This window comes from Folsomia candida, unplaced genomic scaffold, assembly GCF_002217175.1.
Source record: "Folsomia candida strain VU population unplaced genomic scaffold, ASM221717v1 Fcan01_Sc001, whole genome shotgun sequence".
NCBI lineage: Eukaryota > Metazoa > Arthropoda > Collembola > Entomobryomorpha > Isotomidae > Folsomia > Folsomia candida.
In genome coordinates this window covers 17083559-17098643 of record NW_019091193.1, presented here as the reverse complement: position 1 = coordinate 17098643, position 15085 = coordinate 17083559, and the positions used below count along the sequence as shown (strand labels likewise).

Here is a 15085-nt window from a genome sequence, read left to right as displayed (position 1 = left end):
GTGCAGAGAAATATGTACCTGGTCATGCTGCTTTTCTTTGATGGCATCCAATGATTTTTTGAGCCTGTCCATGGTTCGATTATAGTTGTCAAAAAACCGAATGGAAATGTCCATGCCTCGCGGATTCTTCTTTGCGACGGGGGCTTTGTTCTGTTGAGTTGTTTTCTCCTGCGTTTTGCGAAACTCATCCTCATCTTCACCTTCGCCGTGATGATAGCAATGCATGGTGGCAGTATATAATCACGTATAATGGTAATATACTCGTCTCCTCCGACTGCGGTAATTGAATGTTGAGTTTAATTAATTCTGTTAAGATACTGTTGGTAGTTGGGGAGTGTGTATGTAATAGTTTTGAGTATTTTGGTGGGCGGGGGTGTGTACATGAGGAGACAATAAAGTTGGCAAAGTGAATTGAAGCGAGTCTCAATCAGAGACTTCCTATGGCCGGAGGAGAGGCGAGTGGATTCTAATAAAAAGCATTAAAGGGCGATTGGCTGAACAACGCGAGAAAATAGTTTTTATTACATTTGAAGAGGATTTGTCATCTTGATTTTCAAATAATTTCATTTGGCTTCGTAACCATGGTGTTTGCACTTGGGATGAGGGAGTTGCCAATATTGGGAAAGTGGTTTGGCTAGGATTTGGTTTCACGAATTATTTGCCTACCCCACGGGCAGCCCAACAACAGTGAAACCAACCAACCAAGAACGTAACCCTGTCCGCCGTATGCAGCCACAAAAATCCAGAATGATGATTCCTTGGGTAAATATGGGGAAGTCTAATGGGAAAAGAAACGAATAAAAACGGGGAAAGCATTCAATGAAATTGGTCACCCTGAGGCCTTGAGAAAGCAATTTCTCCCAGTCCAATAAAGTCCGCAACAGCAGCAACCTCACCAACAAACAACTTTCACTCATTCCTACCCATTATACGCACACAGTCAAACGTGCATCGTGCATAAGAAGAGCCCAACGAGAGGAGCGTGCAGTTTATATTTATTTTTATACCTTGTCTCCCAGCCTCTATGCACTCTTCCTTTTATTACATATTCATACACACATTATGATGACGATGAGTGATGCTCGTCAACCCTGGTTATCCAACCCGAGTTACTCTGAACTCGTGTCAGAATGCGACTCAAAAAGTCTGTTCAATTTGAAACAATTTTTATGCACCTGCCCACTTTATTTGATCTCTCGAGCACAAAATTTAGACTCCAAATGAATTTTCCTCCCTTTTCCTTCCCGAAAAAAGATTTGTAGAATATGTAAAAGCACTCTTTTATGAGTTGTGGATGGGACCAGCAAATCTCAATTTAATCATTCGTATAAACAAATAACTGCAATTTCACTCGAATCAAAAATCACTTTCTCAATAAAAGTGGGATGATTTTTCACTTTGCTGGAAGACAAAGAACTTTGTGTTGACTTTTGAGCAATATCTTTTTTCTTTCTTTTGTGGAGTTGTCTTCTTTTCTCCCATTTCTTATATTCTTATTCCTGTTGCCCCAAATTTCTTAATGGCTTTGCTGGTTGTCTAATAAATAAGTAAATGAAATTTTTTCTTGGTGATATTAATTTATTTTATTCATCACAGTCTCAAACAAGGATTTAAAACTACACAAAACAAAACAGATAATAATAACAAGTAAAAATGTGTATGTATGCAGAATTGGTTAACCAATATATTCATAGGGTATGCGTTTATGAATACAGTGAATCATCTTATAAGTAATCACTTGAGATTAAATACAATGTTTACCCCGATTAAGGTGAAAGTGGATAATGATTTTTGCTGGGGAGGTTGGTACATATACATATCAATACTAGGGGCTACTAAACACAGAATATTGCACTACAAACTGTTTCACTACATACTCTCATTACTCACTAATTGTGCAAGAAACGAAGGTAAGTACGTTATGCATGGATAACTAAATTTTACTATAGTTTGCCAAATATAATATGCGCAGGTCAGAAAAAAGTCGACATGCAAAAAAGTGCATATTATATTTGGCTAAACAGTAACACCTTGTTTTCATGTGTTTCTAAGCTCACACCCCAAACAAAGCATTCAAGCCAAGTCATGTCGACGTTAAATGTAATGTATTCCACATTTAGGTATTTATGAAGTCATAAATGCAAGGAATACATGAAAATTAAGACTCCGAAGTAGTTGGTGATCCCCTTTGAATAATCATGGACTGTTTTGCCTGCTCTCGGAGAAAGTCGATACTATGTTGTTTGTTAATTTTGTCATCAAACTCATCATCCACGGCGTCTCTTTTTGGCTTCTTGACCAAATTGATGACTTCTTCTGCCGGACTAATGTGTCCACTGCTGCGCCTTCCACTTGTGGGAGAGTTGCTAGACTCGGAACCTCCTCGGGAGTGGGGGCTAAGATTTAAACCCTGGTCAAGTTGCCCCTTGGCTCTGGACAGGTCAAAGGGGTACATGACTGACGGCGGACTGCTGCCCATCATGTACTGTGCAAAAAGCGAGGACGGGGGATGAGGCGTTTTTGGGGTCCACGCTTGAGCCGCGAGTCCGGGAAAGGCGGAGAGAAGTGAGGGTGGAAACAGACCAGCCCCATGGAGTCCTGCACTCCAAAGGAATTCGTTGAGACCCAAGTGACTGGGAAATGTGGGATGATGGCCTTGGAGGTGGAGGTCCGGGGGGTTGCTCAGGGAATAGGGAAGCCTACCACTCATCCCTGTGCTGACATGGTTGGAGGAACCATTGTTGACGTGACTGTGGGGCGAATTGTCCAAAGATCGAGAGTGGCCTCCAGAAGAAGGGTCCATTCCCTTTTCGCGTTTCCTCCATTTTGCACGACGATTTTGAAACCACACCTAGAGAAAAATAGAAGAAAAACAATTAGACAAAAATACTACAACAGCTGCCATTAAATTACCATTATCATTTAAATTATCAGCAATTTGCATGCCTCACGATGCAGCGATACTTTTTGAATTAAAGAAAAATTGCATAATCAGAAAATCAGGTTATCAGTTTCGTTAGTGCGAATCTTGGAACAATTTAGATAAAATATCATTCTACAAATTCAGCACGGATGCTAAGGACATAATTAAATCTGAGACGAAATATCTAAAAGTATCAATTTAGCTATTCTAGCAAATAATTCTTTAGAAGCTGGAATATGAATGTGTCAATTGTGTCATGCACATATGTATGAATTACATGTGTTAATGTCTATATATGCATACAAATGGTTAGGTATAAATTGCGGTCATTAATCCCCAGCTTCCTTCAATCTTTTCAACAAGAACTTCACAACAAAAGTCTTTCAAAATTTCAAGAGGCTTGTTTCTCACAAACATATAAATGGTCAAATTTGGGCCACTTCAAACCAGCTGGATAACAATTCAGCTTGAACACTTAGCACACACACAAATAAACGACAATTTGTTATACTGTAACCAATCTCGCTACTTATTTGTTTCTTTGATATTATAGATTTGCTTCTGCATAGTGTCGGTCTTTTCTTGTCCCCATTCATCTCTCTTGTCAATGGACGGGGTCATGTGAACAAGATTGGCCGACCGTTATTTAGCTATCGTGGTTTTAAATCAAGTCGGCGTATCAAATTTCACACCCTTCGTCATCTCCTCACCCCGACATCAGCTCGCGACTCGTTGTGATTGTGACCCGTCCATCACATTTTTTCGGTAACTGCTAAATGCATGCACAAATATCCGCACCTATTTGTGAAACTGTTGCAAGCACTTGTTTTTCTACAGAATTATTCGAGCTTATCCTTCCATCATTTTCAATGTCTCTCTTCCTTTTAAATAAGCAGATATTTAAATACGTGTCTTACTGTTTGTACATACGTGATTTAATTGCTGATTAAGTAAACCAATCAACACCAATTCAAATTCATTTGATTACAGTGTTTTAACTTGTTAGAAGTTAAATACTGTTTGAAATAGAAGTAGCGACCCATTTCAGTATATAATGTGCATATTTACAGTTCTGAAACCCACCCAGCGAGCTAATTCAACTAATTGTTCGGGCTCATTACAAGTGACTCAAATACAAACAACTCCCAACACTCATCCAAAGTCGGGCGTAAGAGGCATAATAATTTGAACCAATTAGGCAGTCATTATGGTCCACCACCCAAATGGAGTTCAAGTGGCATGTTTGAATACTAAAAGGATAATTTGGCAAATTGAGTAAGGAAATGAGTACTCTGCATCACAATGCACCATTTGCTGCTGATGATGATAAAGAGGGTTGGAGGGGGAGATGAAGACTCGTAATTTGGGACAAATTGTCCTCATAGACGGTCGTCCCCCGCACAAAATTCTCAGATACAGCAACAATACAGAATGTGTGCATTATCTGACAAAAAGAAGAAGATGATGACGATGTAATTCATTTGAAACGAACTGAATACGAGTATAAAGGAAGAAATGTGGCACAAATAAGACTGTAAAAGAAGCTGGTAAAAGCAAAACTGATTTGTAATATCACAGTATCCAAATTCGATAAAACCGAGAATAAGAGAAAGCCGTAGTGTCGTGCGTCAACATATTTGTACGCACTTATTTAGGATTAGAAATACGTATGTATATATACATCTAAGCGCATATTTATATGTGTATTTATCTACTGGATAGTTAGTTATTTTAGCCATGTAGAGGCTATTCTAAATTCAATCTGCAATTATTGCTTTGCCCGTACAAATTAGACGTGCTTTATTATGTATTGGATCTTGTGTAAAGTGTCATCATTTCATTTCTCATGATCCATACAATTATTCTCTTGTGCTGTCAGCCCTTAATTCTCTTTTACCCACTTTGACTAGCTAAGTAAGCGAACTTCCTTCCTGTTGCCAGTCCTCTGTGATTTATTAAGAATTGATTTGAATGGTGCCTTCCCGTTGTTGCAAGTGGGATTAGAGTACTTATTCCGTGTGAATAATTTTTGATATATTTTTTAAATAAATAAAATGATGAATGATATATGTGGGTATATGTGGCTACTTCGTCAATTACTGAAGAGATAGGTAATCTGAGAAACGTATTCTTGTTTATTTATTACTGCTAATTTTACCCGTATTTTACTTGTAGAAAACTGAAAAAATTTTCACATTAGTCGATAATCGCCTGATTATGAAATTTGGGAGAATGTCACATTTATCGAGTGTATCTACGTGTTACATAATGTGTAACCTACAAGATACATATCATGTGTCTTGAAATAATATGCATGGATGCTATGCGAGATGCGATCATTTTTACCTGTACTCTGGCTTCACTGAGGTCCAGTCTCATGGCCAACTCCTCCCTTGTAAACACATCCGGATACTGAGTTTTCGAGAATTCATTCTCGAGTTGATGGAGTTGGTAAGTGGTGAAAGTAGTTCGACTCCGTCTCAGTTTTCTGGAGGGAGGTACATCAGATAATGAATGATTATGATGGTGATCCTGACCCATATCTCCACCTTCAGTCGAGAACCCATTATGACTGCTGCTTGCAAAGTTGTCCACGGAAATAAGAGACTTGCTGACTTCCGCATCCAATTCATCCCCGCTTTTCTCATCTTCGGACTGACTCTGACTACCTCCTCGTCTTCTGTGGCATGATGATGACAGTGTTCTTGGACCAGGAGAGGACTGATTTTTGTGATGGTGTAATGTATTTTCTTCCTCCTCTTGTTCCTCCTCCTCTCCCTCCGTCTCGGGTGAAGTGTGATCCGGAATCTCATCCTCACTGCTCGTAGAACTGCTTGAGGGGACTTGTCCTCCATATTCAAGTGACTGCACAGCAAACGAACGACATATGTATATGTTGCTTGGTCTTTGTACATTTTATTAATGAACTTTGGTGGAGGTGATTTATTTATCGGGAACGACAGAGTGAATTTATTTATTTATTTACCTGTTGAATTATATGAGATGAATTGCTGGTCCGACTGGAATCGTTGTGGTTGTTTGGATGATTACGTGCGATTGTACTTTTCATCTTGATTAGAGGTGAACGGCGATGACCAATTGGACCTAAATTTAGAGTGGTCAAACTTTAGACACATAGTTTCATATAAATTGATTTATTTGAGATATCCAGTATTCAGTCTTTTTGGTACTTATTTCAATATTTATACAGTCTCTCGTACATAAGTACATTTACGCAATGATCTCTAACGTCATCAACGACATGGAATATGTAGCAACAGAAAATGCAACTTCCTTTTGTATTGCTTAAAACCAGGGCTGATCCAAGAGGAATAAATTTTCCAAGTTGAGTGATATAGGCAGGGTATTCCGACCCAGGGTTTTATTGGGTTGGGTTTTTTGGGTTTTAATGGGTTTTAATGGGTTGTTAACGAATAAAACCCATTGGGTTTTACCATGTTAAATGGGTTTTATTTGGGTTTTAATGGGTTTTATTCGGGTTTTAATGGGTTTTAACTGTGTTTCAGCTTAAAACTATATTCTAAAAGCTGAAAACAGCTGTCGTACGTTAGACGAAGTTGTTTCATGGCAGCTAAGCAGTTTATTTGATTAATACTGTAAGTTTTAAAAACCACTGTAAGTTTTAAAAACCAGGAATAAATCAGCGAGTGCCATTACAAGTTTCAAGTGACAAAAATATTTAAAAATAATAATTTCGGAACGAGGTATGTTTAAGTGAGCATACATAATTTAATTACATTTAATTTACATTTTGCTGTCATAATTAATACTTTTTTCCCGAATACTTCCTCTCATCTCAGCGAATAAATTAAACAAAATACTGTAGTATTTTTTTAATTTATAAAGTTTTTTAAAATGTTTCAAGGCGATCTTAATTATCACCTCTGGAAAAATCGAGTACTTATGGACAGCGAAGTACCTTATTATGAGCAAAAGAAGTGTGTCTGCAAAAAGCACTTATTATATTCTCGATCATAATACATACGTACTTTCATTGTTCATAAGTACTCGATTTTTTCCAGAATTGATAATACACGTTAAGATCGCATTGAAATATTAAATTTTAAAAACTTTTAAACTTGGATTTCATTATGATGAGAGGAAGTATTCGAGAAAGAGGTAATATATATTCTCATAAAGTATTAAACTATGATCAGTTAAACAGGACTATTTCGAAACGGATACAAATTCTAACATGGACAAGTAGGATTTGCATATTAATTGAAATTGGATTGCAATAGTAGTGAAAATTGTTGTTCAATGTATTACTTATGTAAAACCTAATAAAACCCAATAAAACCCATTAAAACCCAAAAAACCCATTAAAACCCATTAAAACCCCTGGGTCGTTACTTTTTGATTAAAACCCTGGGTTTTTCCGAACCCTGGATATAGGCAACAATGATGGATTACAAAACGATACATCTCATTCAGGACGTGAAAATGAAAAGCCATTGAGATTTGTAGGTTGACGCGATTCTTTCCCCTTAATGTTTTACAATAGTTGTTGAAAATGAGCCAGCCAACAACTAATAAGTGAAGCACAGTGGATATGATCCTACTTAATTGAATTCAAGGGACACACATTTATAAAAAAAAGTATATAAATTGGAGCTAAGCCGACGAACCAGAGTTTAATTAGTGAGACTTGAATGGGACTCTGCATATCACCAGGCACGTGGCCCCTTTCAGATGAGTTTTATGACTCACATTTTTCAACAATTGAGCTGATTTTCCCATTCTCGTTTGAGGAAGCATCATGACTTTCGTTTTTCAATATTAAGGAGTATCTCGATCGTGTAATTCCTATAATTTACCAGGGAAGAATATGATGCGTTGATTGATGGAGGAAATAATAACTTGAACTGTATAATCATAAATATTTCTTATGCTCCTAGATATCGCATGCAATTATGCAAGAATGGACGTAATAAGTATTCTACATATTTACACCACGCATATCGCAATCTATGAAAGTATCGATTACATGCAAGGGGTGCCTATATACATTTATATTTCTGCCAAGGTGACCAATTCAAATAAGCCAAAATATTGTTAAAGGCTTACATACTTATTTCATCAAGAATGACGATGCGAAATGAGGTCTAAATAGATTTCATTAAATTTTTGCATAAAGATCAAAGTGTTACAGATAGCAGATGAAGCAAGTAAACAACACATATTATATCCCTGGGTCATGTTGTCTAATGTGAAGGGACCCATGTACATTCATACGCACTACGTATATAGTAATCCATATAGTAAGTGTTTATTATTACATTGTAGGGCTACTACTGATAGCTTGATGTGAAAGCGAGCGAGAAGGACAACGAAGGGATCCGTATCACTCTCCAATCTTGGCAGGCATGGGAAATGTTTTGGTCAATTAGATTGGTCTTACACTCTATTAGCCACGTACAATATGCATGATGAATCTTAATGAGATTTCACCAAGAGGACACAGAAACATACGGATCCAGTCCAGTCACAAAAATGAAATGAATGAAACCCCATTGTCGAAAAGCCGAAAGCAATAAAATAAATCGTGCTTTATTTGTAATTCAGGGCTTGTAAACACTCTCTCGTGACTGGGCGAGTGAGGGGATAAACTGGATCATCCAGAATGAAAACCCTCCCGGGTAGCAGACCTTGGACAATATTCACTCACAACAACAATCAGTGCTAAGCAACCTCAAACCTAATAAAAACTAGGCTGAGGATGGACGCACATGTAATGTTACTCATTTATCTGCGAGATCAAAGACCACACCACACCAAATCGAATATTTACATTGCTTCCTTTGAGTTGAGTAGTGCTCAATTTTACAATGTTCAATGAATTAGAAATTAGAGTGCATATAGATATTCTACATGTGCATACAGCCACGTTTATAGATACGTGTGATTCTAGCTCGACACCATACGAGTTTGCTTGTGTACCCTTCGTACCCTTCCTTTCACTCGCACTATTCCACATGCGTATGTATGCAATGCATATTTACCACACTGGCTGCCAAGCACAAATATTGCAGATGGCCAAACCATCCAAGAAGGGGGACACGAACGGGGAAGGTGTAATTAACTCAAAATACATTTCAACCAAGGCCTGGGAAACATATATACACATTGAAGTGATATGTGTGACCGTGCATCATTCCAGTGATACAGTATGCACATACATGTGTGTGTCGTGTAATAAGTAAGCATTATTGCATGAAAGAAAACAACGCAAACAACATGAAATCCTCTTCTATCTGCAGTAGCATCATAATAATGCGTGTAATATGACACCGCGAAACATGCAGAATTGAACACGACGACGGTGATAGAATAAAAATTAAATGAATTGACGATTATTACTTAAATTTCTGTCCTCCTGCACGAACGACCGAATGAATAAGCGATACAAAGGGGAAAGCAGTCATTACGATCAAAATCTACATTTGAAACAAGAAATGAATGCGTTCAAGTCAAGGATTCGCCCGCTCGGCTTTGGATGATCGCTTATAATTCAAATTCGTAATAAAAATAAATGTTCTTTTGTCAAGCACGACTCGTCCATCTACATTTGTTCGTGGAATAATAAAGCGAAAGAATAATCGTAATAAAACGTATATGCCCCAGAGTCAGTTATGAATATCGAATTATTCTGCATATGTATGTACAAACATACCTAATTCCAATGTAAACTGCATACTTTAGGTGACAGTCAAACGGAGCTTTTTACATATGCACATCATTCCCCATCACTATGCATGCATGTTGTTTCTCCGTGTGTGTGTATGCATGCGCATTTATCGTTTTCTTTCATTTATGCATGAATGGTAAAATCTAATCTAACTAATTAAGGGATCCGACAGCTGCCACTATAATAATATCCCTCAACATTCAAACACATCTTCACATGTTCTACATATGTAAGCACATTGTTGCGCTTAAACGCATAGGCAGCAGCCAGCCCTCTCTCCTCTTTCTCATTTCTCATCCCTATTATTCAAAGCATGCAGCACACAAACGCATAACAACGTGTCAGGCAATAAATAATTTATCACTGAATCGCAAACGCTTAATTGAATTGTCCGCATTCATAAAATATTTTCAACTCTGTATCTTAATTAGACACCGATTGCAAAAAAAACCAGGGAATTAGATAACTCGCCTTTACTATTGGATTCGGCGTCCTTTTCCTGGTTGTGGTTGCAGTCTGCGAAATCCTTGGAGGAACCGAGCAGTTTTTCAATGCTGGAGTACACGGATGTGGATCCTCCACCTTTATTACTACTGTACTTGGCTGTTGCAGAAATGACGAGTGGCTGTGGAGGTGATGATGAAGGTGTCATCGGTGTGGAGTTTAGAATGGGAATGATGTTTGTTGTTGAATCAGTTGGATGAACTTTTGCAACCAGGAGGGGTTCAATCAATGGCTTATTCATCATGTTGATTTTTAAATTGATAACTGCTGAAGATTCCGATGCTGATGGATGGACGGGAAATGTTTGTCTCCACCACTGGTGCGGCTGCAGTATCTTGTTTAACTGCTATTGAGATGGGGTTTTTTAGTTTGTGTACACTGAAATTATCCAAACTCCTTCATTCATAATGTGCATATTATCAATCAACCCAGTCATTTTAGCATCACTATTCTTCGCTCATGAAAGACTGATGCTAATATGAATATGTATGTAAATATGTGACTACTGGACTTAATTAATTTGTACCAAGAGCCTCTTGGTAAGAGGTGAGGAGAACTAATCCTAAATAGCACAAAGATGAAGAGATGTGAGAGTTCGACAAGGTGGATAATCGAATTGATTGAGATAATGTATTTATTTTATTTCTCTTGGCTCAATTTAAGCAAAAATACGACCAAGACTAAGTGAATTAAGACAGTCGCTAAATAGCGAGATCAATTAATTTTTAGTTTTAATGCATCCATGTTCAACTGAATGAATTGTAGTGATTCATTTTACTGAGCTGATTTGAGCGGATTTCCGTGTCAATAACTATGTAAATTATATTCTGGTCGATATTTTAGTTTGATTTGATAAAATTTGTTTCATTGTGGAAGGTGATACACAGATATGCCTCCACATGTAGTGAAGATGGATTATATGCGACGACAAAAATTCAATCCGTTATATTTACTTCTATGAATTGCGCCGAATGGGATTTATTTGATTATATAATGATTATGCAGTGGTTTACTTTTATGTAGTTTGACTGTTCAGTTAAATACACTTGTTTTGAGCATATATTGAGTAAAATAAGTGAATTTATATCGGCTTATAAAGTTTGTTTGCCAGGTGCGGGTCAATGAATTTTATGCCACTTGAATAATTTACATGCACAGATTGATTATTGTATGTACGTATTGTGAGTGCATTATTACATTAGTTGATGCTCTGTCTAGTGCTGTTGATGAGCAGAAAGTAATGATGTGTGGAGTTTTGTATGGTTTGGATGCGAGGATCAGTTCCGTATTTGCAAGGTGGAGCCCATGCATACAGCTTAATTTACAATTGATAATGTAACGTCAACAATTTATTGGGTTACCTTTGTTTTGTCGCAGGTGATGTTGAGAGGATGATAATGTTTAGCAGGCGATGAAAGTGATAATCTTTGCGTCCTTATTCTTCCTTCCTGGAATCACCATTGCCCACTCTCTGGCAGCTCTGGATCCTTATAATACGTAAAATGTGTCCAATGCTACCGCATTAATATTTGATTTGCACTCGCGTTTGTTTTTGGCTCCTAGAATTCCAGTCAATACCTGAGGGCACCTCTACCAACGTACATACATAAGTACATAGCATGCCAGCTAGATAATAATGACACAATTGATCAATATTATTTTTATTAGATTGCGTTATTTCGTGACAAACTATCTTGTCGCTGGTTGGTTGGTTGGTTCAGTTGGTTGGCTGGTTGAACAAAACAGTTTATGTTTTATTGGAACTAAAGTACTTTGTGTAATTAACTACATCAATTTATACGTGGATCAATCACACTGCAATCCCATGTCTCCAACAGCTCGGGAATATTTGGTATGGGGCAAGTTGTCACAGACCGGATTGGAATGCCAACGAAAGGGACATAGTGTAGTATGTTTGATGTGTGGTGTACAGCAAAAAATGAGATAATACTAATTTCACGTCACTGAGGAACTGTCGAAAAGCGATCTGGTCTACGTGGTGTCCGGGTCAGCAATGAAGAATAAGGAGAAACGAGCGCAACTGTTTTTTGGATGATGAAGGAGAAGATAATAATTAGTGAGGGTAGTTAGCTCGTTATGGTTAATCAGGGAACCCCTGAAGGGAAGCAGAGTTTTCTCTGGATTGGATTTGGTTGGATTCGGCCCCCCGGAGTTGTCAATAGAGAGAGATAGGACCAGTCGTGATGGAGTGACGGAGGACCCGGTTGCAGCCTGAGGAACGGAGAATGTAGTGGTGTTGGTGTCTGCCCCATGATCATACAGCCCCACATTTATTATCATTCATTGTGTTGTATAGTAATACGAAGCTCTACATTATGCCCATGAGACGAGGGTATCACTGCACGCCAAGAATCATCCATCCGGGCGTAACACGGGTTTAATACGCTTAGTATGGTATTCCTCCGGTTAACAGGCTCCAATCCAAAGATCCGGGACAGAATTAGACCTGCCTCGGGTAGGTACATTGCCAGCCCTCCTCTCCATCGTCTCCAATACCCACAATAATATGGCAGACTCATCATTGGACAATTTGAGGAAACGGATACCTTATTCCGTAATGATAATTTACATGGGGACTTGGCGTGTGACAATGCTCAGCATCATGACAATGACAATTTGCATTTCTGCGTGGGCGATTACGATCATCATCATCATCATGGAACAGTTTAGTATGAAGCTACTCGTGTATGAAACAGGCTGATGGGAAACTGGGACATTGTCATAATTCGTGGGAAAGAAGATGCCTTGATTTGTGTAGCGTCCACATATGCATGAAAATATGTAAGTATTGTTCGTAAGTACCTGGATTTTGCATCACTTATAAAATATTTTTGCCCTATAAGAACTACTTTCTTTTCCTTATTGGATAATTGTGAATTAAGTTTTAATGACTTAATCCGCATTCCATCTTAACGACTTTGGCATTTTTGTTTTACATACTTTATACGTACATAAGGCTTAAAAACAAGGAGCCTTGAGATGGATTTCCACTGAATTTTCTAAAGTGCCCTCCTTAATTAGCAGCCTAGTCCCCTGATTTGAAACCCTTGGTCAATGATTTTAAGCTCATTGGTGACAATATGAAAGGCCTGCAGTAATGACTGGCTGGCAGCAAGATTATAAGGTGAATATTATGCCAAATGAACCCATGTATCTCAAGTGTGCCTTGAAATTGGGTACTCGCCATTGTTGCTTGTTCTAATTATTACATATATTTATATCCATACAAAACGTTCTGTACATGCATTTAAAACACACCAACAGTCAATGCGTTCATACGCAGGGCGACGCAGAAAATCTCGAAAGCTATTTTTATTTATAAATTATTTGTCTGTCTCATTTTCTACATATTTAGTTAATCCTTTTAGGAACAATGAAATCAATCAATTTCTCAATTCTGTAATTTGATTTAATGTTCTTAATAGTTGTGTTCAAGACACATTTAAAACTCCAGCCAGACTGAAAGGATTAGTTTGTTTGTTTGAAGAAATGATGATTTTCCTCATTTAACCATTTTTACGATATCGTTTGTAGGCTGTCAAAGTAAATTTAATTTGTATTTTGAAGAACCTGTCACTTGTTTTCCATCACTTACTTATTTTTACTTCCTTTATGACATTTTAATGCATTGTGGATTTGCAGTAGACTTTTGAGACCTTCGTTTCTTAATGAACAATACCTGACAAAATGTCACGAGTGGCAATGAACTTGCTCTCATTGTTGACGAGTTTTTTGTATCCAATAAGAAATCTCAATATACATACGCCTGCATAACTGATAAGTGTGCGTTATATCACCTTTATAAGCAGTAATTATGACATTTTGAGTTACAAAAACTATGCAGACGTATAAAAATAGTTAAAAATACATAAGAAATACGAAAACATATTTTACAACCAAGTTTAAATCAATGGACCGTGCTTAATAAATATCATGAACGTCTTCGCTGAACATCAACGCTGCGCTGCATAGGCGATACATCAGGAGAGGAGCTTAATGAATGCATACAATAAATAATGGTGACTCAGGACATTGTACACATACACTCAACGTTGTAGCAGAATATTTAATTAAAATTTCGAATGCTCGGGATCACAATCGCAAACGTTGGACGTGAAGTAAAAGCAATAATAACCGAATGTCATTTTACCATCCGTTAATACCCACTCATTCGTACCAACTGAATTCAAAATGACTTAATTTAGTCGTCAAGTGGGTTCACAATTGAACCGATTACCTCATTGAAAAATTTGAATGAATTTAATATTCACGCTGAGATGAGCTCTCGTATGCACTAAATCCTACGCTACTGAAAATCTCCCCAATTCTGACAATGAAATCCAACCATTGAATCCTCGTGATTAATATGTCCTGATTATTTGTAGAGAACTTGTAAAACACGTAATTAACACATTTATATTAAGGCATTTCCTTCCAAAAGTAAATAGATTACGATTTTATACTTTTTAATATTTCTCATCAGAATGCTATGAAGTTGTGTGAGATATCTTATTCGCAGGTTTATAAAGTAGCCAACATATGTACATATGTATGTATTTACATATGTGTGTAGTAGAATATGGTTTGTCAACTTTGACAGTAATGCATACGAAATAGTGTACCGGCCGACACCGACATAATATTTTCCTGGACAGAATTTCATTTTTAACAAAGCCTTCACTTTCAGTGCCACCGACAATTCTGAATAATTTGATAGACTCCTACCGCGTGTGAGATTTACAACAATTCGCTTGGACGTCTCGTCTGATGGTCACATCTTTTACATTCGCTGTGCTTACTTGCCAACAAATTGATAAAAAAATGTTTTGAGGATTTAAATCGATGTCCTCAAATCGATGTCCACAAGACCTCCCAGGGGTTTGTTACTCTCCAACACGGGTAGAAAACCGTTGCAACTGATTTTTACG

At 37.5% G+C, this 15085-nt stretch overlaps 1 protein-coding gene across 3 annotated transcripts; it reads right to left on the bottom strand.

Moving 5' to 3' along the window:
- Positions 1-1781: 1781 nt before the first annotated feature.
- LOC110855012 (paired box protein Pax-7) lies at positions 1782-12344 on the bottom strand. Of its 3 annotated transcripts, none has more exons than XM_035845579.1 (5): positions 11498-12344; positions 10104-10514; positions 5910-6028; positions 5270-5788; positions 1782-2851 (listed from the first exon to the last, which is right to left on the bottom strand). In XM_035845579.1, exons 2-5 carry the CDS (start codon positions 10378-10380, stop codon positions 2159-2161), a joined length of 1608 nt encoding a protein of 535 aa, XP_035701472.1. In that variant the 5' UTR covers positions 10381-10514; positions 11498-12344; the 3' UTR covers positions 1782-2158. The 3 variants fall into 3 exon arrangements, with proteins under 3 accessions (XP_035701472.1, XP_035701486.1, XP_021959139.1); XM_035845593.1 differs by having other exon boundaries at positions 10104-10482; XM_022103447.2 differs by having other exon boundaries at positions 10104-10479.
- Between the last annotated feature and the right edge of the window lie 2741 nt (positions 12345-15085).